Source organism: Tachysurus vachellii, chromosome 11, assembly GCF_030014155.1.
Source record: "Tachysurus vachellii isolate PV-2020 chromosome 11, HZAU_Pvac_v1, whole genome shotgun sequence".
NCBI lineage: Eukaryota > Metazoa > Chordata > Actinopteri > Siluriformes > Bagridae > Tachysurus > Tachysurus vachellii.
Window position 1 is genome coordinate 7,291,259 of NC_083470.1, and position 27,284 is coordinate 7,318,542.

Consider the following 27,284-nt stretch of genomic DNA (forward strand, 5'->3'; position numbering starts at 1 on the left):
TATGGTTGAAATGACAAAAGCTTCTTGACTTGACTTGATAATTGTTTAATTCTATTGTAGGCAACAGCTTTTTTTCATTCGTTCATTCATTTTCAGTAGCCCGTGCATCAGGGTTGTAGGGGATCCATGTACAAACATAGACAAGTTCAATTTAGACATTCTACTCATCTGCATCCAAAACACCACATACATAATACTTTGGAGCTGTGAGGCAGCAGCATTTCCCCATCTGCTTTCCTGACTTAATATATTTGAATTAATAAAACAACATTTTGGAATCTGAGTTACTAAATACAAAAATCTTGCGCTCTGCTTTAGAAGATTCAAAGCAACATTACATAACATTCTCAATATTAACACATTTTTTAATTTTCAGTTTACATTAGTCATTCAGTTTACATCTCGTCCTCCTCCTTCTCGTCCCCCTCTCTTTTTGTACTTTCACATACTTCCAGCAGTAAACTTCCAGCAGTCATGAGCACACTAAAAGACGAGGGTTCGTTAGGATGGTTCCTGAGCGGTCTCTGGACATCAGCCTACACAAGACACTAGACTCTGTTTTCTAGTTTTCTAGACTCTGATATGCTAATGAACATTAACTGATCCCCAGTTTAATCTACAATCATTTTCCATACCACAATGGGGAATAATGTGCATGTACAGTGGTGTGAATAGGTTTGGATTTTGTTTTCCCTTAATGATAAAAACCTTCATGTTGTATTTACTTATCTTTGACTAATGTTTAAATTTGTTTGATGATCTGAAACATTAAACTGTGACACGTGCAAAAAAAAATAATAAAAAAATAATCAGGAAGGGTGCCAACACTTTTTCAAACCACTGTACTCTGATAATGTAAATAATGGAAAAAGTGGAACCAGGGCATACACCTGCATTTTTAGTTAGAATATAAAATAAAGTATAAATTTGTCAATAGAAATGTGTGTAGACTGAGAATACTTAATTCCACATTTAAATACATTTTATAAACAGAAAAAAACGTGTTATACAATGGAGAAATGATGTTATACAATGGAAGGATTAATGAGAAACTTAGTGAGAAAGTCCTTAACATGTGAACTCTTGTGTTCAGGACTTCCTATAATCTGTAAGAAATCTGGTTTCCACTAAGGGCTCTAGCACGTTATTTTCACTCAGCTTTGTCTCGGGTCAATGGACAATGCTAATCCAGTCTAGATGTGTTTTGTGGATTTGAGGGCATATAATTGTCTCTCAACATTTGTTGTGAGATTAAAAGGTTAAAATCTGGGTTGCTACTATTGAGCTGAGCAGCCTGTTTACGATTGACCTGAGAGTTACATCAGCATTCTTCGTAAGCATGACTTGTCTCCATATCCTGTGCTTTTTAGGAACAGGATATTGAGATACAGCCAAGGAAATATCAATGAAGTAGTATTGAGTATGATGAAGTGAATTTCAAGGAAGTGTTTGAACATTTAGTCTGTAATGAAAATCAGTACCTGCATATCTGAGGCCCTATTTTTTAACCATTCAGTCTGTCACCTTTTAAACACTGAATATCCGCCTCTCACTGCACAGATATGCTGTTTTTTTTTTTATTTTTTATATTTATGACACTGCACCATGGAATGAAAAACATTCAATTAATTTCTGATGCATGCAGATCGCCTTGACCCTTTTGAGTGGTGGCTCACTTGGTTAAGTCCCTGGGTTGTTGATCAGAGGATCATGGTTCAAGCCCCAGCACTGCCAAAGCTGCTACTGTTGGGCCCTTGATCAAGGCCCTTAACCCTCACTGCTCCAGTGGTCCTGTATCATGGCTGACTCTGCACTCTGACCCCAAAGTTGAGATGTGAAGAAAGAATTTTACTGTACCATATAATATAAAGGAAACCTATAACTTAGAAAAATGGGCACGTGGCATACAAAGATCAATTAAAGAATCATAACATGTTAACAAAATGTTTTGCTTTATTTACTTTTCAGAACAACTCATCCAGAATGACCAAGAAAAAAAATAAGCACTAGATTCTGCTGCACATTCTCCAAGAGAGCCCAAAAATAAAACAATTTTTTTTCCAAAAGCAGTAATAATAATAATAATAATAATAATAATAATAATAATAATACATTAATCAATACCATATATGGAGTTTTTGTGAGCAAGACGAGGACCTAACATTGGTCACCGTGGATACCACCAGCACTAACTCAACGCACCAATAGCAGGAAAGGAAACAAGTCTTATTTAAATAAATGTTAATCAAAGCTTCGCACTGTCATAAAATGTTTCTAAAACTTCTCGGTTCAACCATATATATATATATTTTTTGCATTTTTAGTTGTTTTTAGGATCCTTTATTTTGCAAACATTATTTTATGTCATCTTTTACGTGTATGTCCATAGGAAGGGATGGGTCCTTGGCTGAGTTTATTCGTTGCATTGTGCAAGTGTGTTCTGGTGTCTGCACGGCTGTCCTTGTTTCTTGAAGTCGACTGATGGCCACAGCTCGAGTGCACGTAATGCTTTCGTTTTACACCAAAAAGCTGATGTATAGACTGCAGGGGTGTGTTAGTGCGAGTGTGTGAGAGAAAGGGAGCATGTTAGGGATCGGTTGGGGAGGATTCAAGGGAGCAAAAGAGAGAGGACAGAGAAAAAAAAAATCTTTCATTGTGTGTGTCTTCTGGGGAAGGAGTTGAACATAAAAAGGAGTGTGTGCCTACAAATCGTGTGGTGTTTATAGAAACTATATGTATTAGATTACTTATGTGTTCGTGTGTGCATGTATGTGGAGTGTGTATGTAAGGTGTGTAAGGCACGGCCAGTCTCTGTCAGTCTCTGAGATCCATGCTGGAGCCAAACAGAGCCACCAGCTGCTCTTCGTAATGAGCAATGTTCCTCTTCATGATCTCCATACATGGGCCAAGCAAGCGCTCAAATGCCTGCACATCAATCACTGCAAAAAAACAAACAAATCATGTTTTAATGACAAGCATACTGTTTAAACACTGTTAAAGTAAAACAACCAGCGCTACTGACAAAATCAGTTATTTGGAACTGTTTGGGTTAAAGGTACGGTCAATAAATTCAGACAAAAATCCCCCCAGAAATGTACACACACCTCACCGACACACAGGGAAACCCCTCGCGGCCACACAGGGACACCCCTCGTGGCCACACAGGGACACACACACACCCCTCACGGACACACACACACCTCATGGACACACCTAACGGATACTTACCCAAGCACTTAACCTCTCCAATGGCGTAAGCCGAGGCAGCCCGTGGTTTGTTGGTTACAAGTGCAAGCTCTCCAAAGTACTGCCCTCTAGTGCAACGAGCAATTTCTACCTCGGCATTATCCTGTCTGTCTGCTTTTGTCTGAAATAAGAGACCATTGTGCCAATTCATTATTTAACACAGTTTCCCTGTTCCCTCATCAGAGCAGTAAACATATTCTTAAAATATAACACTTGGAACTCAATGCTGAACCAACATGCCTTTATTATTATTTTGCTGCTATTTAATATTTTGTTCTTACAATTTTGAATATTTTGTTAACTTACTTTGCTCTTCATCATGATCTTCACCTCCCCAGATTCAACAACGTAGAAACAGTCTGCTTTCTCCCCCTGAAAAAACACAAAGTCCTGTTTAATAACAAAATACTGAGTAAAACATCAGTCAAAGAGATCAGTGTTTAAAAGCAATAGCACGATTACTTCAATGGCACCTACACATTATACTGATGTAGGTTTTTTTATTTTACAAAAGGCATGATGCTTCTGTTCAAACCTGTTTTCATGAGTAGACATATCACCTACCTGCATGATAATCCTCTCTCCATCCTGAAAAGTCTTCACCCCCAAAACATCAACAATCTTCATTCTTTCAGACAACTGAGAAAGAAACAGAGAGAAAGTCAATAAGCATCAGTAGGTTAAAAAGATTTGATTTTAAAATTTGAAGCCATTTAAATGTGTATTATTACAGGGCCAGTATAGTATTAATACCCTAATATTTTAAATCAGAAATATGATCAAGCCTATTAAACAGACAGTTCTAAAACTACAATTATTACATTACTCATGTCCTAATACCTACATGGCAGTTTAGGAAAAGGGAGACAAGTTTTAACACAACTATAATCACTAAAATAACAGGCTGTACATAAGGCAGCTCTTAATTCACACTTAATGTTTACATGTGAAAACAATCTGTCTATTAATGAATGAATGTATAACGTGTCATTGCTGAATAAAAAACTCCAACAAATTACTCCTACAAATATATACAGTAAAATCCTCTGCAACATCTCCATCTTTTGTATGTAATTTCTAAATACTAAACATTTATTTGCCAAGCTGTATAATACGTCAGCAACACCATACGGTCAAATCGATGTTGTGCTTTAATCCCCTCAAGACTGATTTAACCGTTTAAGTCAAGGCTGGAAGTAATTAACTTCAGGCTTGGTCACTCAAGAGGATCAGCAGTAGCACGGAGTGATGCAGATGTTCCCATATATGGCAATAAAGTTAGACCAACCGCTAAATTAACTATAAAAAGAACAGTCTGTTACACGTCAGGTCTACAGTTGAAATTTTCCACCCATTGTGTAGGGACTGGGTAACAGACCCCGAACGCTACGGTCAGTTCAGTATTATGAGCTGGAGCTACACAAAACTTGTTTATATATTCGAATAATTTGCTCGTTTAAGACTTGAGCAAAGAGCAACAACAAATTTCACTTCCTCAGCTGAAGAATTTATTATTTATCCCTGCCACTTCTTACCTCCAGAGATTTGAGGAGTGGCACAGACTCAATGAAGCGCTCATACATCCTCCTCTTCTTCGCATTGTTCTTCACAATCAGCCTACGGAATGTTGCTCGGTCCTGACACACACACACACACACACACACACACACAAGATTACGTTAGCTTGTACTAATCAATTCCAATCTTCCTGTTTTGCAGCAGCTGGACTAATTCATCCAAAGATGGTGCACTGCTGATGAGAATGAACATCAGTATTAAGTACTGCACTATTAAACATTAACAGTAACGCAAGTCTTAATTTTGTCAATAGCTTCCATTCACAAACCGTGACCTGAAACAACATTAGCCATGTTTACAGGCAGTCCAGGGGTCTGCAATCAGAATCAAAAATCATGTGCATGCCTAAATCTGAACAGATCAACAGATTGTGAGTTTAAATCCTAACAAAGCCACAGCCATCTATGGCCAGGAGCCAAGGGAGGAAAACTGGTCATGCTCGCTGGGTGGGAAGGAAGACATTTCCTTTTTCCTGTCTAAGACAGCAACCCTAGTCAGTCACATGGGTCTGTGAGCTCCTGTATATAGAAGAGAGCAAAGCAAGTTTGATTCCCATCTGTTAACTGATACCATTTAAAATAAGTTCTTGTTTTTATTTATTAATGATGAAACAAACACATACACATTAGTATTTCAAGGAAAAGTTTACGGTAACATGCTACTAGATACTCCGGGACAAGCTGATTATGTATTTGGCCTATATGTATGCTGTATCTGCCTTTTTTCTTCACTTACCCAACACCCTAAGAAAGCTTGCATTTATACACTTCATCAAATAAAAACAACATGCAAGACTCCAATAAGTGAATTATATTCTTGCAAGGCCTTGAGGTTTTGTGTTGGCTGAAGTGTGTGTATGTTCAGCCTGTTATTACAGGTTACACTCAACCATCATTGAAGTAACGCTGTAGTATGTCAGGTTCAAATACCCACATGGTGGTGCTGTAGGTCAAAACTGTGTCACTGAGACATTATCCCTCCCTCCCTCTCTCTCTCTCTTACATATACACACACACACAAACACACTCACCAGTCCCCAGAGGGCCCCCTCCTGCTTGGAGATGATGGTTGCAGCTCGAGGTGTGTTGTACATAAGCGCCAGCTCTCCAAAGCTGCCCTTGTTATTGTACTGACCAACGCAGCAGCCCACGCCATCCTTCTGCACCACAATATCATACACGCCCCTGCAACAGAAACAAATCCCCACTTAGCCTCGGCACAACACGGCTCTTTAAGGTTCATGTTGCTCTGCTGTCTTCATCTGACAAGCACCATTTCAGCAGGGCGCACGGTTCAGGTCTAGAAATCTGAAGGGAACTACAGGTGGGAGAAATGTTCCTGTATTGTTCGAGGGATGTCTGAATTAGGAATTAGGCTGAGTGGTGAAACAAAGCCCACTCCCACACAGTACAAGCCTGCAACCATTACTAAATGTTAATGCATATTAATGAAATAAAGTACAGTGAGAGTCCCACACACTTCTCAAATCACCTATTGGAGAAAGACAGGAGAAAATATAGTGGATGAAAGTTACAGAAAGAACTAAAGATACGAATTTGATAAGAACTAATTGCAAACAAGTGATAAAGGTTGTTTATGCACTACAAAAATCATATCAAGAAACATTTTTGCTGACAGTGATTATTTTATTTTTTGCATCCCTTACACTTACATATCGTCGCTGTCGGGCGAAAACCTCGTATGTCCAAATTTGGTCAATTTCATATTTTTTCACATATCGATGCTATTGGTCAGTCCCCACGTGGGTCTGTTATTTTTTCAAGTTATTAACCAATCTAAAGTCTTGAAAATAGCTTGAGCGCAAATCTCATAACTCCATTGGAGACTTCAACTGTCCACCTCTTCCTCACTCCGTGGGAGAGCTTCGCAGCATATTTCTCCTCAAGAAGAGTCGCAACGAATCAACACGTCTTCTGAGGTAAATGTCTTCAAAACACTGGGCTCAAAGAAAAAAAAATCTTGACCCCCACTAGTTCTGGTGCTCGTCTGAGGACAGGAATTTAGCGCAAGACAATCCACTGCAACGCGGACTAAACCCTGTGCACTGCAGATAAGGTATGGCGTTTTTTAAATTTGCTGAAAAATAACGGTTTTGGAGACACGAGGATTCCACCTGACAGTGACGATATATTAGTCCACTATTTGTTCACACAATTATGTTCAGAGGAAAAATATTTTAGGGGAAAACACTGCAGAACTGTTGGAATAAAAAAACTGTAAAGAATAATAAGAAATTACTATTCAAATTTTTAATATAAAAAACATGAATATTCATTCATCTTCTACCGCTTATCCGAACTACCTCGGGTCACGGGGAGCCTGTGCCTATCTCAGGCGTCATCGGGCATCAAGGCAGGATACACCCTGGACGGAGTGCCAACCCATCGCAGGGCACACACACACACACACACACTCATTCACTCACACAATCACACACTAGGGACAATTTTTCCAGAGATGCCAATCAACCTACCATGCATGTCTTTGGACCGGGGGAGGAAACCGGAGTACCCGGAGGAAACCCCCGAGGCACGGGGAGAACATGCAAACTCCACACACACAAGGTGGAGGCGGGAATCGAACCCTGACCCTGGAGGTGTGAGGCAAACGTGCTAACCACTAAGCCACCGTGCCCCCCAAATATGAATATATTAATAATAAAAATTTATATTTTCACATCTAATATTTAACCTTTGTATGTTGTTCGGATCTGTGGGACCCATATTCATAAACATCAATAGTTTTGAAAAACTTTGCTTCCTTGTAAATTTGTTGATTTTTTCCACTCACAACTTGATTAAATTTTCTTTTCTTTTTTTTTTTTTTATTACATTTTATTAAAAAAAAAAAAAAAAAAAAACAAAAAACAAAAAAAAAACCGAGTAGCACTTTAATTAAAAAATGTGATGTAAAAGGTAAAGGGCAAATATTAACCATATATGCTGTTTATATTGCTTGTAATTGGGATGAAGTAAACATCTGTAGAGTATTTTAACATAAAATTTTTGATTGTGTTGGATTAAAAACACAAAAATGCAGCGGGTCCACCAGACCCACAAACACTGGCTGAGTAACAAAAATACAAACAACATACAAGGGTTAAATATTATAACAAATAGCATCTGAAGATAATCTCTGTGGCACAGTGATTACTATATATAGAGCTTTTTTTCTTTCTTGGTAACTGGTTTGAAACACATACCTTTCAATGACGTAGAAATTATCCCCGTCATCTCCCTGATCAATTACATGTTCTTGAGGCTGCACAATCACTTCAAACATGGCATCCAGCACTTGTGAAAACTGCTCCTATTAACAACATAAAAGGGGGAAGGTTGAGCACAACAGTGTACACACACACACACTCATACATACACAATACAAACATATACGTGTGTGTGTGTGTGTGTGTGTGTGTGTGTGTGTGTGTGTGTGTGAGTGTGAGTACCTGGTCAAGAGCTTTAAACAGCAGTATGTCTTTGCAAGCCTCCTGTAGCCTGCATCTTTGCTCATCTGTTTTTGGGTGAACGACTCTTGGCTCAGAGTCTTCCTCATCTTCATCAGGGTTAAATGCCTCTGCGCACACTGGGAGGAGAACATTAGTATTAAATCCTCAACACACAGTTAGTGACCTGCCCTGTAACCACTGTTCTACCTCGAGAAATGCTAAGAAGGCTATTAACTGGGGTGTTAGAAGTGCTCTTTACTGTATTCATGGATTCTTAGTCAGAATAAGGACATACAAAAGTAAAAACAAATAAGTGTTTCCCCACTGGTTAAACTATGGGAAGGATGGAGGAGCAGGCGTCTCAGATAAAAATCCATTCACTCTAATAATAATCCTAACAACTGGACCTAAGGGTGCCTAAGTTTAGTGTATATAATTCAAACCCTGGTGTTTTTCCACCATTGGTGTGGTTCTTTAGGCAGGTGAGAACACAGTAAATCACACGCAGATGTGGACTAAAACAACCAGTCAGTGTGACTGAAAGTAGTTTCTGTCCAGTTCAGGCTGGACTCTAGGGCAGTTCGATTGCAGGGACAATGTGATTTAATGCTAACTCGAACTGACTGCAGGAAGTGAAGCGAGAGAACCATTTTGTCATTATGAGATGTGGGCAGCCTTTTTTTTGTAGACAACACAAATAACAAGTATGGCGGCCGAGAAGTGCAAAACAAATTAATAAATCCGAAAACACATTAACAAATCTGAAAACACAACGACAAGTCCGACAACCCGGAAACGGTAGGTATCATTTTTGAATGGAATCTTACCGATCATTGTACAAGACACCTGTCACTCAAGATATACAGGTATGGAATCTTATGTGTAATGTGTAAAGTTCTCCATTTAAATATAAAAAGATAACAAAATTAATCCACAGTAATCCATTCCATCCATCCATTCCAACTTTTCCCTGTGGCAGACTGTTGAACTTCATGTATACCTTGAGTGACAGGTGTCTTGTCCAATGATCAGTACGTGTTCCAATCACAAACTATACCAACCTCTTCCGGTTGGTCTGAATTGTCGTTGTGTTTTCGGATTTGTTAATGTGTTTCGTGCACCGATTCATACAACCCGGAAGAGGTAGGTATAGTTTGTGATTGGAAACTTACCGATCATTGGACAAGACACCTGTCATTCAAGATATACAGGTGAATGAAAGGTGTCTCGTCCGATGATCGTTAAGTTTCCATTCACAAACTATACCAACCTCTTCCGGGTTGTCTGACTTGTCGTTGTGTTTTCGGATTTGTTATTAGTTTTTGTAATTTGCACTTAGACAAGGCTACAGAACCAAAATATAACATGGTCTGTATATAAGGACATATGAACAAAAAGAGAACAAAAAAAAAAGTGTGAGATCAATTGCTTTAAACTAGTTATCTATATATTTACGTAATTATTTATTTAGCACCAACTCTATTTTTACAAGTACATTTTAGCCCTAAACACACCAATTTGTTTAATGGTAGATTTACTTGCAATATGTAGTGTAAAGCCAAACCAAATAAAACTAAGCAAGGACACTGAAGTGTGAACGCACCATAAGGCATTCTTTCTATCATAAAGTGACAAACTGAAATCGTATAAACCTACTTATCATCAACATGTCATACAGTGAGATCATGTCTCTTACATATGTAGCCAATAACAATAAAACAGCTATGGTCATTCGATTAGATTAACCCTTTAGGCAACAATCGCCACATTAGGTCCAGTCTTTTTATGCTTTCCTGCTGATATGAGAGGTCCAGGTTATGACAGGTTACTCATTAATTGTTGGAGTTCTGGGAAGTTCAATGCAATCTGAGGCAGTTAAAAGAGCTTTCAAAGTGGCATCAGATATCACTGGCAAGTAGAATTTAATACTGTCATTTGAAATACTTTTATATATTAGTCACATTCTGGTGAAAATGTGCTGTGTAAATATGTTAAAGTAGTGCAATTGGGGAGCTAGATGCATTATTTTAAGTACGTCAGTCTATCTGAGTTTTATTACTGTATCCTTTATTGCTGATGTCATGTACTTTGAATATAAGGTGAAAGACTGCAGCTCTACACGATGTATTTGCACATGCAGTTTATCGGCTGTTTTGCCCTTCGATGTTAAAAGCTAGCAATCACACTCATATTATTGACTCCAAGTTTTGTTCATGTTACAACCAGGTTTATAAAATAACTGGTCATTTTTAAGAAGAAATTATACGTTGTTTGTCCACCTAAGTATAACAGTGTGGGAAACACAAAGCTATCAATAAGATCATTTACTAAAAACTTCCTTGATCTTGTCTGCAAAACTATGTAGTGTAAACAAGACAAACATTCATATGGAGTCTTGTTTAAGTCATTTTACATTAACAGAATACCCATCTGCTGGGCAAAACAACTGTAAGCATACGAAAAGGGAGTGGCATAATTACCAAGTTACACACTCTTCTGAGGAAATGATAGAGCGAGACCATGACACTCTCACACACTTTCTAAACTGCATGATTAGTGCAATGACGTCAAGAACTCACCCGACACTCTCCGGTTAAATCTGCTGGGGGGAGGTGCTGTGGGGAGAGAGAGAGAGAGAGAGAGAGAGAGAGAGAGAGAGAGAGAGAGAGACAGACAGAGAGAGGGACACACGGAGAGGGAGAGAGAGAGAGAGATAATTAAATTTAACTGTCTCTTTGCATTGTTAACACACACACACTCTCAGCTGTGGTAAATGTAAACATCTTCCATTTGTCTGTGCGGTTACCAGGAAGGCTGAACAGCCTGCATGGTTGGTTGAAACCCTGAATCAAAAAAAAAAGTAGAAGTGGGTGAGTGTGCAAGGTGCGCACACCAGCCTTGACGTCCCTCATTCAGTTTGTCCTTTCACTCAACCGTATTTCTCACTGAGTTGTTATAATCTATTAACTCCACAGTGTGAAAGTGAGCCTAAGGAATACACCCCTTAACCTGAGAAAACACACAAACACATATATACACACGCACATATAGACACACGCACACAAACACACACAGACACACGCACACACATATACACATGCATGCAGACATATACACACACACACGCACATATAGAAACACACGCACACACACACACACCTCTAATACTCAACAGTGCACCATTATTGTCTCCAGTTTGCTCAGAAAACTATATTTATTATTTATTAGAGGAATTGAGAGTGACTTCAGATTCCTCACTTAATGGCAAGTGCTAATTACAACTACGTTTATTCGTAATTAATACATAAGTGATCCCATATGTAGTCTTAGCTCAGGGAACTTTAGCACTTAAAAGGATTAACATTTCTGAAGACCTGAATACTTTTTTACATTTTAGCCTTTTTAGTTGGGTCCCTTTATGTTTACCTGAGAGATTCAGCCATGTGTTTACACAGATGTCACAAGATGAGGTGCTTTAACCTCACGTGCCTGATGTTGTCATGAAAACCAAATACAAGAAAGACCTCTTCATCACTATAACACCCCTACTATCCATCAGCCTGACTGAAACCAGGCAAATGTTTCATTTAAAGCTGGGAATGCATGTGCAAAATGGCAGCTATATAAAACACACAATAGCCTGTTTAGTGCAAATGGGATTTGAACATATATTCTCACTTGATGAATTGAACAGAGACAGTCCGTAGCCAAAGGTCTGTGGACACCTGATTATCATCCAACCATATGTGGTTCTTCCATAAAAGTGTGCAACAAAGATGGAAGCACACAAAATGTCACTGAAACTAAAAGGCTGTTCCAGAATTGTAAGAGATCCAGATTTGCTTCAGCATCACATCACCCTGGTGTACAAAGCAAGATCCATAAAAATATGCTTTGCCAAAATTCGATTGGAAGCATTCGAGTGTCCTGCACAGAGCTCTGCCCTCAACCCCACTGAACACCTTTAAGATGAAATGGATCGTGGATCTTCACCCCAGGACTCTTCGCCCGTCATCAGCATCTGACCTCACTAATGCGCTTATAGCTGAATGGACACAAATCCCCACAGCCAAAATCTAGTGGACAACCTTCCCAGAACACTGAAGACTATTATAACAGCAAACATATATATAATATCCCATTCTATATTAAACATAGAATGGGATGTTCAACTAAAACATATCTCTTTAACGGCCAGGTGCCCACAAAGGTCAACAAGAACAGCAGCAATAATGTGTGACTGCTTAATCATATTTATCGACTCCTGGCAGCAGATCTCTATGGCGTTAATGATTTTTGCTTTCTCATAACCTTCAAAAATACAGCTAAAAATCCCCACTGCTTTTTGATAAATTCAAGGGAGGTCTGATGGCTTTTGTCTGTCCAGGTAAACATAGCTGTGATTTTACAAGCATATTTGTAACTGCTGCTGCCTGCCCTATTTAGTAGTAGTTTGCGTGTGTCCAGGGAAGGTTGCAATACATCTATAACTGATGACTGGTTAGGAAGAATTAATTAAAGAAAAAAAAATCCATGTCATGTCTGAAAGCCCAAAAGACGAGAACAAGACAGCCAATCAAATGGTCAACTAAATCTGATCATTATAATAAAAGTCACCCCAGCAGAAAGCCTCAATTTATATTCCAGTATGCCAACACACTACAGCTAAAGTCTACTATAAAAACACATCTATAAACCAGTAATGAGATCGTATCACTGTGCAATGCAGACTTCTGTGTCCGGAAGGAAAGGAAACTGCCGGAAACATCCGGAACAAAGTCATGGTCACGCAGATGCACGAGTTTTATCAGTGAGGAGGCATGCAAACAAACAGACTTGAAAAATTAACACAATGCCAATAGAGCTTGGATCTTACCATAAAATCTTGTAAATATAAAAGCGCAAGACAAGGTTCCTTAGAATGATGCCATAGAAGAACCATTTCTTGTCCCCTACAGAGCTTATTAACTTTAGCAGTGATTTACAAATCCTAAATATATTAGTTAGACTACCATGCACATAAAAGCTCCATGTTTTGTGTTGCTCTGAAACCTATGTGACTAGACTGAACACAGTAAATGTATGCAAGTACTAATATGCAAACCAAATGGCCAACTAGCATGTTCTGTTTGCACCCTCGACCAAAATTCAGCAAGCTGTTGGCCAACGTTATGGTTATGAGCTGGGAGGTTCTCTCATGCATGTAAAATATCTCCATTTTCTCATGTTTAACCATTGAAGGACTTCATGTAGTAAGCAGGACAGTTACATGCTTTGTGGGTCAAACTCTACATACTTTCCACATACCCGTGTACTTCTGACGTGTTGTATGTCATCCACATGTGCTAATTAAGCCACCTAGTAAAAGACTATCTATCGTCAGGCAGATGACGCCCCACAGCAGATGGTGGGATTCAGAAGCTTTCTCTTCTCTGTAGTTTTAGCAGCACACTACTATGAAGCGCAATTTGATTTTAAACTTACATACAGTATACAATGAAACGTTTGGTTTGCAAAAGTCAACAAGGATTATTATCTTGTTTTCTTGTTCTGGTTGTTGTCCACTGGGCAACTGAATAAAAATCTGACAGTCTGGACATGAGATCTGCTCGTAATGGGTGCCTGGACTAATGATTTGTCCATCACAGTTTAAGCCAATAAATCTGTAGTCATTAATTTCCACCATACGTCTGCTTCCATTTTATATGATAGGAAACTAGTTTTAACTTTCTGTGGTACCATCAATTAAAATGTTCTTCAAGAAACAAACAAAACAATGGCACCAAAACCAAGTTTTCTCTACAACGTTTATTTTTAAGTGCAGGTTTAAAAAAGACTGCGAAAGGGAAAATCCCCTTTAGCAATGAAAAACACATGACACTGTCTGCACTTGTTTAATAGTTAAATAGGAATGAAGCAAACAATGATGGCGCAGAGCAGAAAACTGATATTCATTGTGTTTTGCACGCACGTGATGTTTCACAATGGGTGCACATGGATGCCATATCAACAGCACTGAGTGCACTGGAGTGTTCGAGTGCAGACTGTGAAAGAACCTGTTTATTCGTGTGCGAGTCAATCACCCTGATGGAAAACAGGTCTTAAACTCACTCCCTCATCCACAATGCAATATTCAGTGTCATGGTGAATGTGGCTCTAATTTGTGTGTGAGATTGAACTAGATAGAGAGAAAAACGTGACGTGACGTCACGTGAGACAGCAATCAAACCACAACCAGGGGACTAGAGATTAGTTTTCTGTCTCTCTCGCACGGACGAGAATTCAAACCGATTCTCTTCTCTCCCACACACAGACATACACACAAACACTGCTGGGAAGAGTGTAATTCTGCAGCATGATTAATTACATGTCACATTTCAAACTGCTGCAGCTGAGCAATAATTAAGTGCACACACCTTTACAGCCCCTTTTCTTGGATAATATTTTATGCTGCTGTGCTTTCCTGTCAAACTCTGAGTGTGTATGTCCGTGTCATTTTCAAAGTGCCTGCTGTGATTACAACACACCCATTTATTTTTCTTAGTTCGACATTCAAAAGTAGCTTTAAAAATATCAAAAGGTGTTTGACCTTTATGGAACCGGGAAACATTTGGCTTGCAAAAGGTTCTACTTTTCCACTGGATTTTGGTTCTCACACACTCCTCCTTTTTCCTGCAATCAATCCTGAGGTCCCCATGTCCTCTGTCTCCCTCATGGACTTCCCCGACCATTCTGTCACACACTACAGCCTTCCATCATTCCCTCCCCCTTTTCTCTTTCTTTACTGTGTCCTAGATCCATAAAAGGCAGCGTTGTCCTCTAGTGTGCCAGTTTATTTAACTCTTTACTGACCAACACACAAGTTTTACTTGACCCAAGGGTGGGTGAGTACAAAAAAGGATGTTGCAGTAAAATACAAATAAAGCCATATAAGAGCAACAATTTGAGACAGAATGTGGATCGCCAAACTGACGAAGAATATCAAACATAAACAGCTCTTAATGCATGTGTTCAAGGCAAGGTCGGTTCCTCTAAATGATATCTTCTGTGTGATTAAACAAGGCCACTGTTTGTCCGCTTTATCTGCTCTGTGATTGGACAAGGTTAGAGCACATCTCTGCGTCCACACGGCACATTTTCTGCTTGAGCGCCTCAAGGCCAATAAGCTTTAGCATTTTTTCGGAATTCAACACAAATCTACGACAACCTAATGTAGTAAAAGTAAACGCCTTCCCAAAGGACAGAGCAGGTCCAGGTGGCCTCTCACACTGCTGAAGCTTTAGATTGTATCCTGAACCGCTCTGTCCAGTCTTTCTTCAATCCCAAAGAACCCCTTCCACTAATCAGATTGTCAGAAACAAACCAACAGGTCCTGTGTGTGTGAGGGTAAGGGGTTAAGGGATTTAGAATAAAAAAGGACCAGAATCCAGACAAAAGAAAGATTTTTCAGTTAATTGTGTTAAAACCTTAAAAAGCAGGCGCTGAAACTGAACGAAATAATTGAAATGGATATTGATGCAAAATGAGGTAGCTTTTGTGAATGACGGCCCCAGGATACGCAAATTTCAGGGAAGTGTTTTTTTTAGGTGAATTAAAATGAATGGATGACAAACAATCTTTTCAGAATCAGGACCAGGTATGTATGTGTAAACACTGAAAGTGTTCCAAAAAATCTCTCCAGCATAACAGTCGTGATTAAACATGTTTTGAGAAATTAAAGGAAGCTTTCCAGGCAGCTTTTATGTTCAAGTGCTACATGATCATAACCGCGATCAACTCTCTTGATCAACCCTGCTTAAATCCACAGAGCTCTTCAGTTCTTCGATCAGAAGCTGTGAATTTACTTTCTAACAGCAGCCGTTGACTAGCATACCAACTCACTGTACGTATTACAATGCGTTATTTGCCTTTATAGCCTTTGGTATATGTAGATTTTAATGAATGAATCCTTTGTCCCACAGATAAAATAAAAAATAAATCATTTGGACATTTCCTTTCAATTGTGTTTTTCACATAAGTATATACATTCAATCATGATTTGTATAATAACATTTTCTTGTTAATTTGCTGCATAATTCACCTGCAAACAGAAAAATCCTTTTTGCTGAAGCAATCCTATCTTTTCATTTGCAGTTGTTTTTCACTTTCGAGTTGTTTAGAGGCATCATTTTAACTGCAGCCAGCTCTCTGAAGAGCTGCTCAGTTCATTCAGACGGGGACTGAAGGGTCGGACAGGAAGTTAAAACAAATCAGTGGTTTCAACACACAAAAAAGCCTAAATATCCCTTTTAGATAGAATGAAAACAGCATTAACACACCATCGCGGGCCAAAAGCTTCTGTCTGAAAGGGTTATTTGAGCATCTAATGTGGCTGTGCAAAAAATACATTTGTTCTTTATAAAAAAAAAAAATAATAAAAAAAGCAATAAAAATAAAAAGAGATATATTTTTGGTTATACAGCTTTTTAACTATTTATAGCTTTTGAACACTGAATAGTTTTAATCTATTTTACTACATGCTTGGCCAGCTGCCTGTCCCTGCTTAATGTCACAGCCTGCATGGATGAATATAGCGTTTGATGGAGCATAAACGCAGCAGCCTTTCTTGTAAGCACTGACCTTACCGCTACGTTTTGTAGAAATACAACCCTGAACAAGTTTATTTTAGTATGGTATACAGACCCATACCAATAGAATTTTCACACTCATTCGTTACCTTTATTATAAACCAAATTTAAACATTCTCCGGCGATACACGATATAAAGCTTTGTCGTAAACTGAGAGCTTCATTTGGCTGTAGTAAAAATCAGCCCGCACTTAATCACTCTCTCGTTGTTGCAGTCTCGTTCGGTATGATGCTATTTCACAGATGAAACTCGTCTCTCTGCAACCGGAGCAGCCAGAATGTGGGCAAACTGAGACACGAGTGTGTGAAAGACAAATAACCAAGGAGGAATTTCTCCTCTCTTCCTCATTCTACTGGTGCTACACACAGAAAATAGGGAAGTAGCAAAGTTCAGATTATTATCCTGACCTGACAAAAGAATGATGCGCGCACGCGCGCGCACACACACACACACACACACACACAGAGAGAGAGACGTAAGCATACTACCAATCTTGATTAGTTTCACAATGACATTCAAATCAAGAATGGCATCGTTTCTGCATTTGCACTGAGGCAACCAGTGCAGCTTCCCCTTGTTCACTGTTACAATACCAATGCTACATGATCTCATGTGAATCTACAAAAGAATAAAAAGCAGAAACAACACTGTACAACTGAGCTGTGTGTGTTTTATAATGACCCAAAGCCCCCAATGGAACATAATCTGTCCCAAACATATGTTTAATATTATTCTGATTTTAAATTCAGTCACAAAACTGACAAAGCTTAAATGTACACTCACTGTCCATTTTATTAGGAACACCTGTAGCTTAAGGAGGACACTGCTCTTAGGACCCTAATAAAATGAAACTTCTATACTACATGGCAAGGAACATGTGCGGATAATGTAACGTAACCGTTTAATAACCGTTTTCACACTGTTCCTTACAAAAGTGGTCAAAGGAACCATTCTCATCTGAAAAATCTCTAGAAGCCCTGGAGCTAACAGGGAAGTTTCATGCAACCACATCTAATCTGTTCAACTTCATAATAGCAAGAAAATATAACACACAAGTGCTGGATGTTGTTTAGCCTTCCTGGATGGACTTGTACTACTTGCCGCGCTGACATTAAGCAAGACTTAAGAAATGACAACCCAGCAGTTTTTGATGACTGTTTCACAAAACATGTCAATAGGTAAAAGTCAGCTGTTAAAATGCAAGCAATTAGTGTTTATACCTGGAACACCATGACACCTATGCAGAGATGATCCTGCCCTGCCCCTACTACATCTACAGTCTCACTATCCACTCCTGAGGCGAGACAGACAAGTGTCTCGGACACGTGTGTCAACGTGACAATGTATAGCTAAGACAGCGTTAACACAATGCAGAACAGAGTCAACAGTAAAACAATGACAAATTTCATTATTCAACTGGCAGCAGCTTTGCAGTTAATCAACATAATTTACAGGACAAGCAATGCTTGTGTATAAGATTTCAGAAGCATTTTTCCTCTCAAACTGCTATTTCTTTTCCTATCCTATGAAAGAAAAGACACCGTAGAACTGACCCCGCACCAGAACCAACAATATTTTCAAACAAGATCTAAAATTTTTATTTCTAATTCCCTGGACATTTTGGACAATACTACAGTGTATCAGACCAAATGCATCTGTAAAGCAAAACAGTTGCTCAGAATCTGAACTGTCCATGAACTTCTGGTCATATTGTATAAGGAAGAGATGGTTAAAAACCTACCACTCAAAAACCTGTGTTCACCCTGTGTTTTTGTTATTTAAGCCCAGATGATTGGATTGAGAAAATTATTGTTGAAATAACTCCCATAAGGAAATGTATTTGGTGTACGATAACAGCAGCAAAAAATAATAATAAAATCTAAACACAGTATCAGAGCCTCAGCTCAGTAATGGAAGGACTTCAGGCTCTTAGAAATAATAAATGCAGCAATTTTCTTCACTCTTAATTTTCAGTACGAGTCCATTATGTCTGATTATCGGTCCATTATTATTTCAAGTAAACGGTTGTTTTTTCGGTTTATATTCATGGTAACCAGACGGAGTGGCTGGCTGCAGACGGAGTGGATCGAGATTAGGCTCGAAAGTGGTTTCCTTTAAACCAAGGCTTCTCAAAGTGATATATATATATATATATATATATATATATATATATATATAAATAAATAAAGCATAACCAAGAAGTTCTTGATTTTTTGGGGGAGAATATCATAATTCAGCATTATTATATTCTTATGGGGTTGTTCAATAACTCAAAAACAAGTCTTATAAATAATATCACTTGCTCTGCCAATAAAACCCTCTATAATCTATATATTTTAATAAATCGGTAGAATAATGTTGTAGGGGTCTATAAAGTTATTTATTAATTTTATAGTTAGAGTGCTCCCTGACTGAAAAAGGTTTAAGCACCCCTGCTTTAAAGGACTATGGAAAAGTTCAGCAGATTCCAATGAAATTCTCTTACAGCTAAAAAATAAAAAAAAAAAAATTAAAAAAAATGTTGTGACAGATGAAACTAATCTAATGAAATCCACATTGCCTTTCCTGTCATACGACACTGAAACTGAACTGAAGAGGTTCATGCTTTAAAATGAGGAGAAAAGAGGTGTCCTTGTGGGTTCCAGAAAAAATAAACACACTCAATTTCTGTGTTGCTAAAAAAACAGATTTCAAAACATTGCCAGGATCGTCGTTTTCAATTATTTATAGCATCTCTCTTGTTTAAACTGCTGGGTTGAAGAGAATATGAACGATTTAACTTCAAGGTAACTTTTTAAAATAAAGATAGCACAGTTCTCTAAATACAGGAACTATATCAGACAGCATCACACATTTTACCAACACACACACAAACGCACTGCAGTTCTGTAGTTCGTCATCTGTCAAGTGTTTTTACATGAAACCTGCCCGGACGGGCCTTTCTTATTTGGATCGTCTTGTTTTCCAAGGCCAGTTTGAACTGGTTTAAAGTGCTGTTTTTCCAAGAGTATTACTTCACGATGTATGAAATGATTTCTGTAAAATCTTGGCTGAACTCTACAGACAGGTTCAGTAACGTTAGATTACATGACGATCCTCTAACAGCAGACTTCCGATTGAAGAAATTTTCTACACTGCTTAAAAATTATTATTTTTTTAATAGGTATGATCTGAGATCTGAGCACAAAAGGGAGCTTGATGGAAAAAAGAATATTAACTTCTGTTCATTAGCATTTACATGTTGCCATTGCCTCTACGTTATGTTCAGCTGTTTTATTATCTTCCATTTCCATCGCCCACGGTGACTTATTTCATCTTTGTAGGCGCCTGCAGGCGAGCATGTCCTAAACCCTCCAATCTGAACTCATAATTAAATACAAAAGTGTTCTGAAGTGTTCTTTATTAATATCCTTTAAAACCCACCAAGATGTGTATAATTTTAGGTTTTTCAAATAATCAGCCACACAATTCAAATCTACAGTTCCCACAAAGAAAACTAGATGCCAGTTCACCACAATGCACAGTTCAGATATTTTGGTGAATAACAATCTGAAAATGGTGAATCTTGGGTTTACTTGAACACTGATTGTTTGTGTTTAAATAAAAATACAATCATCCACTTTTAAGCCCCCCAAAGCGCTCTGTTGGCAAAGCTCTGTTTAAAAATGCTCTGCATATTTGTTGAGCTCTAACCGCTTCAGCCAAGGTCAAGAGTTTGTTTGCGTCACCAAAAAAAAAAAAAAAAAGGTGTCGAATGACTGCAGTTACACATTTCCTACTTTGAATTTAGAAGATAATTCTTGAATTCACACAGTGATGAGAACTAAAGAGAAATAGACTTGCTGTTACTACAGAGGATTTAGGAGGTCTCCAATTAAGAAGATTTGATTTGAAAGCTGCCTTCTGAGCACCTCTGACACACTGTAATCCACATCACATTTTTATGGTGATGCATGGCAACATTCCAAAGTGACTGCACGTCAGACACAGCTAGAACAACTTCCACCGCTCCCAGTCGACTGTTTCATCTGCAGGTGACCTATGATCATTCCATCCTCTGGTCAAGGTTCACCTCTGGCTTATCTCACCTACCCTACACCTGTGCACATGATAAAGCCATACTACTATTGCGGGTTTTCATTTCATCGTCTTTAAAGTGAGCAGCAACATGGTGAAAAGCACTAGAACCTATTCAGCACCAAGCATATATTAGATAACGCTTTCCCTGATTGTAATAAGATTAAAAGATTTAGACGCGCATAACAATCCGCTTGCTATACTGTCACTCTTATCTTAACACTCGTGCAAATTGCCAAAAAGTGTCAACAAAATAATACAATTAGTGAGAAAAAAAACCATCAATGCGTTTCAAAACAGTCCTAACCTATGTTCTGTGTAAGAGCAGTTTATATTCACTTTATGCAAAAAAAAAGTTCATATCGCTCATTAAATTTATGCTGCTTTTAATATAATCGTCAAGGCCACTCATTATTTACAGAATATGAAGATGCCTGTTAATGAATGAACATTTGGTCATTTTATTATAGTGAAGCATGTGTACGCTGATGTCAGTGTGTTCTGTGTGCTTTAAAGATGTATCCCTTGGTGACAGGTTGCTCCGTCTCTATGACAACTCAAACATGGCAGCTACTTTTAATAAAACAATGAGAACCTATACTGGAGAATAATGGCTAATCTGACACCAAACCTGATGATGAAAATTGAGATCAAAACTGGTAAAATTGCCAATTACAAGCTCATGTCGTCCAAACATTTATAGCGAGCTGGATGTCTTTAAAAAAAGTGCTACTTGTGGCAATTTTGTCTTTTACGAACATTTGATGTTATTATTAACACAACAGGGTATGAAGTTAAAGAAAATTTCATACAACACCAGCAAAGAGCTATATTTACTTTAACTTGACAAGAAATTAAATTATTTATTTATTTGTTGTTTTCAAAATGACATCATACATTTTTAACCTTTATAGTTTCAATTAAGTTTTGGGACACTCCTTTCATTACGATAAATGTCACCAATAGTAATTCTTTTTTCCGCGAACCGTCTATTATTAGCTGTAGATTAGTTTGCTGTGAATTAGTTGTTGCTATATTTATAAGCTTCTCTTTGAATACAGCCAGCACTGCTAACAGGGATAGATGGCTAGAAATCCTACAAAAAGTAGCTGTGCATCAGTGTTTAATTTGATTTACATAATTCATCACCTGTTTGTAGTAAAACAATTGTACGGTGAATAAACTTTGATCTGATTTGAAACATGATTATCCCTACTCTCTTTCTACTTTAATAAAATTTCCTGCTTACAAATGAAACAAAAACGACTCAGTTTAAACACGTTTCTAAGCGTACACAAAGGGAAGGCATGCATGGAAGTATTAGACTTCCAGATGTTTCCACTCTGGGATACCTCATTAGTAAACGTTTCAGTTAAACAGTGTCGGAAATGGAGCAAACAGAACTGTTTGTGGAAAAGTCGTTTTCTGATTGACTGCTAAGCCCCAAATGTTGACTTCATGCTCATGTTCATGTCATTAGTATGTTACTGCGCATTTCTCTTTTTTCTTCATTTTTCTTTAGGGGAAAAAAAAAACACAAAAAACAAACAAAACAAACCTGTGTTCACGTCAACTTGATTTTTTGCTTTGTGTCTAAACTGAAGGTGCATAATTAAATTCCTACTTTATCTATCCTTTAAATGGCTTCAGATTTAGATGTTGCCTAATGTTTAATCAACACAGTCATCGTTTCCATTTCAAAGAAAACGTGAAACTGTGGCTTTAACATCTCTATACTGCTTCATAGTGATAGATTTGTCCCAGAATAGCGTGCATGAAACTGCTAAACATTGTGAGCCAATTTAGAAACCTGCTGGAGAGGGATGACCTCCATCAGGATGTAGAATTTAATGTACTAGACTGACATTAATGTAAATAAGTGATGCTGTACACAATCATGCTTGTGTTTCCACCACCTCTGTACACATACACACAGCCATAGAGTGTTTAAAAACGTATCCTAAAAAAGATGTGGACCTATTCACACCTGGCATTAACATGCATCCTGGACAATGACGTAGGTGATCTGCTGGGCCTTTGTTGCTGTCCGAATTTCCATATGTGACGTGACCCTATTCATCCCAGACTGCCTCCAAATGTGGTCTGAGTGAACTTGGTGCCATCACCCAGGATGCATGTTAACGCCAGGAGTGAACGGGGCTCTTTTTTCTCTTCTAAAAATACCTAGACGCATGAAAAGTTAAATGTTTTTACTACCAGAGTAGCAAGAGGCAACTGATAATGATACTCTAAATGGTGCAAACTGATGAACATTCAGTCCAAATCTCCTGAGCCTTCACAGGAAATTACAGCTACAATCTGCCATCCAGAGCAGGTGGGTTCTGTTCTGTAATGAGAAGAGCTTTTAATTGACATGAACACCAATTGCACCCAGATGTACTAAACCCACTAACAAGAGCATGTCATGTAGTATTTGATGGTACCAGTATACTGGAAACAGCATTTGATATCAAATGGAAACATTCACATTACGAGTAAGAAGAACACTACACTGCCCAAGCTATGGACAGCAAATTGACCAAAAGCTCAATCAATCAATCATCTTCATTAATTTCAGTTAAAACTTCTACGAGTGAAAATGACAAACATAAGGATTTGCATGCGTGGACAAACAGTAACCACTGTTAAAGGTCACACTTTGGTTGTATTCGAAATCTCTTTTCACAGTGCAGTTTATAGCAGCAGATTGGGGATCCCGGGTCTGCATCATATTGTCAACATTAGATGTGCAAACACATCATAAAAATTACAGACCGCAAGACCACAAAGTAGCAACTGAAAACAAGCTGAAAAACTTGGCACTCATTACACCCACAGAAAAGCAACACTCATACTTTGAATCTTCCACATGAAAACAGTAAAGAAACTTCTCCACCTTGAACTTTTTCTTTGAAAAACTTCAAATTCAGTGACCACTGTTTTCATGAAGGTGGGAGGGCAAAATGCAGAGGAATAAAGGTTTTTTAAAAATATCCATATACACACACACACACAAGAGGGAAAGCTGGTCACTCTCTCCAACTCAAAACACTTGTTGCATGGTGGTAGGTGTTGTGTTCACTTTTCCGTCAGCGGGTTCACAGTCATCTTTTTTTTTTTTTTTTGGCTAATTTTCAAGTAAACACTGCCCACACTGCAACCTCTTTATCTACCTTATCTTTTGTAAGTGGACCTTTTTCTGGTGTCTACAAATTTAATGTTTGCATTAATGTCAGGAGTTACTTAACTGGTGTGTTGGACTCAGAATATATCTTGCTACATGAATTTCATTATGAAATTTCATTAGCAGGGTGTCAGAAGAGACTTGAGAGAAGGTCTCACCCTGTGCTGCACCGGCAGTGACGCATCGAGCCAGCCAGAAGGCATTCAGTTTCAACTTGAACTGGCAAAAATTTTGAGCAGAGTTTAACTGTATACAAATGAGAAGGGAAATGATGTGGTTACAACCAATGTGAGTGAGAGACAGTGATACAGTTCCACACTAAGAAATATTATGCATGTTTTCTAGTTCCAGATATTTGTTCTTACTCACAGCTGCTGAGTCAGTCAGTGATACTCATCCTCCAGCTACAGCCTTGATGTGTTTGATTTACCCAGAATAGAACGGTGCTGGTGTTATCACTGTTCTATTTGGGTACGTCAAACACTTTAAGCTTGTCAAATATTCTCTATATTATCCAGGGCCATAACTATTTTACCAGAACCTTCTGTGATGGATAAAATAAGTGCCAGAGACACTTCCACAAGATTTCTCAGGTCTGGGATCACAGTTGTCATAGTGAAATATTGGGTATTTACACTAGGTTTAAGATGTATGTGCAGTAGCACTGTCATAAGCAAAAATAGCATATCAAGAACATAATTGTGTTCTCTACAAATGAGATCAATGCTCAGGCAACTTCTTGTGCAGACAAAATGTGGTCAGCTCAAACGTAGGTTTCTAATAACAAATCTGAATAGATTAATATGCTAATAAACAAGCCCTTCCTGGACAAGTCTCTCTACCATAATACATCACTGGATTTAAATGATGCTAATGTGAACAATTATCACTCAGATAATAAGTGCTCTGATGTAGACCGAGTGTTCGTTTCACCATTGTGAAAAAAAATGTTTTCTTTCTCAATGACCAGATCTCATCCATTCACAGACCTGCACGTACAAAAAGCACCTCTGCTGTCAACTATCCAACCCAGGTACCAAATAAATGTTGTCGCAACACAGACACACATGCATTACTGAACACAATAACCGATTTGGTCTTTCATTCGTGTTTTAGATAAATACAGGGTTATGAACAGCTCAAGCACTCAGCCCCCCACCACCACCACCACTCAACCCCCCTGCACCACCATTCGGCCCCTCCGCACCACCACTCCAGTGAATGACAGAACTCCATGGCAACTGTAAAGGCTTTGCCTGTTGACAATGGCTGTGCATTTACACATATAACCAACACATTTTGCCTATATAAATAAGTGTCAAGTGCAAAACCACTCAAACTGACAGTACGAACTGAACCTTTCACTGGTTGGTAAAATGATCTTGCCTTTAACAGGCTCTAAAGATTCAATTATCCTTTTCATTCACAATAGACTTCTACACACGACCTTTAAGGGTTCATTCAAGCAGATGCGTTTGTTTCTACATGTAACCTTTCTTTGGGCACTTTATTTAGTACTTACGCTCAAAGTCAGAGTCTTCATCATCGTCATCATCATCACCATTAGACTCTGTCTGCATGGGCTCACCATCAAACATCACTCCCTTGCCACCGGACTTGGCAGTGGCCCCGGAACCATCTTGACTCCTGGTGTCTCTGAGGCGGGTGAAATACTGAACAGCGAACTCGATCAGATCCGGTGGCCTCTGGCGCAACACCTCCACCGTGTAACCCTGCAGAAGCTCGGTCAGACCTGCCGGGATCTCAATACTCATGGTTGGATGGTGATGCTGATATTCTTCTCCCCGACTATAGATTTATTTCTGTAAATTATGTACTGTGGTACAAAAATAGAAATATATTTCTCCTTATCAGTCCATGTAGTGGACGGGCTGCAGTACAGAAAACGCTTGCTTTTAAAGGAGCAAGTAACAAGAGTTATTTATCTGGGTCTCGATTTGATCTCAGTCGAAAAAGTGTCGGAATAACATGTGTCGTTTCCCAGTGAGGTGTCAAGAGGTAGGCCTACAAAAGATCAAGGCTTCAAAATACGGACTTAAGTGAGAAAAAATGAACTGGTTCACACAAATGCCAGTAGCCCAGTTTAGTCTGACAATCATAGAATTTACTTCTTCGTACCAAAAACGAATTAAACAATTTCTCTGGCATAAAAATATATTAATGACAGTTGTTTGGTTCCGGGTGTTTACAGCCTCACGGATAAGCGTTCAAGCTTTTAAGGCCAAAGGATTTACCTACCGGACTTGTTTATTTATACGTAAACGTTGTTATTTCAGCATCAACCAGGTACAAACTGCACTGCTGGGGAGTTTAAGAGTTAAAAAAATGACTAACCACGTGTTTGGGTTTTATATATTTGGCGGTTTCACTACACAAGTGTCTCTTTTCGTTAATGTCAAAGCAAACAGCTCTGATCTCAGCTCACGGACAGCAGACGCTCGGCTATACGCTGTTCTTTGCACTTTAGGGTTCGTTTTTTTCCCCCCTTCCTGCCAGTGTATGAACTAAAGAGGGTTTGATAAAGAAACGTCAGCAATGTTAGCTAACGTTAAAGAGCTGAAGAAGCAGAGGTAGCTGTGTTGTAAAGTTGCCTTGTAAAAGTGGCCACCAAAGATTAGCCTTATGCTAATAGCTGAAGACTAGCTGAGGGTGGGACAGGGTGACAGATAGCTAGTTAGCTCGTCAGCCTCTGTTCAAACTGAGCAGTTCCAGTGATAACTAGCTATCAATTGCACAACCGGTCCGCTATGTACCGCTAACTGCAACGTTCCACAAGCTAGAGACGCGGAAATGGTGACGAGCTTCCCGGGCAGAGGTGAACGCTAGGCCGGCTAGCTAGATTAGCTTAGCGATTCCAACCACACAAATCTGCAGAAAACTTGCTCCTCCGTGTCAATCCTGGTTTTCTTTTTCAGCGCCACATTCCGCACGAGAAAGGCTTGCGCTCCAAAAACAGATTTCCTCCAATTTTTGTGCAAAACAAAACAAAAATAATAAATAAGCGTGTATGTTTTCGTATTGCTCGTTTCTGCCTCCCGACGAGGCGCTCTCTCTGCTCCACGAGCCGCTCTTAAGGGGGTG

General features: G+C 38.7%; 1 protein-coding gene across 1 annotated transcript; it reads right to left on the bottom strand.

Moving 5' to 3' along the window:
• Positions 1-1,933: 1,933 nt before the first annotated feature.
• prkar2aa (protein kinase, cAMP-dependent, regulatory, type II, alpha A) lies at positions 1,934-27,280 on the bottom strand. Its single transcript, XM_060882546.1, has 10 exons — positions 25,705-27,280; positions 10,873-10,908; positions 8,294-8,430; positions 8,048-8,154; positions 5,855-6,008; positions 4,782-4,883; positions 3,811-3,885; positions 3,553-3,618; positions 3,229-3,367; positions 1,934-2,939 (listed from the first exon to the last, which is right to left on the bottom strand). The coding sequence occupies exons 1-10, from the start codon at positions 25,955-25,957 to the stop codon at positions 2,815-2,817; spliced, it is 1,194 nt and encodes a 397-aa protein (XP_060738529.1). The 5' UTR covers positions 25,958-27,280; the 3' UTR covers positions 1,934-2,814.
• Between the last annotated feature and the right edge of the window lie 4 nt (positions 27,281-27,284).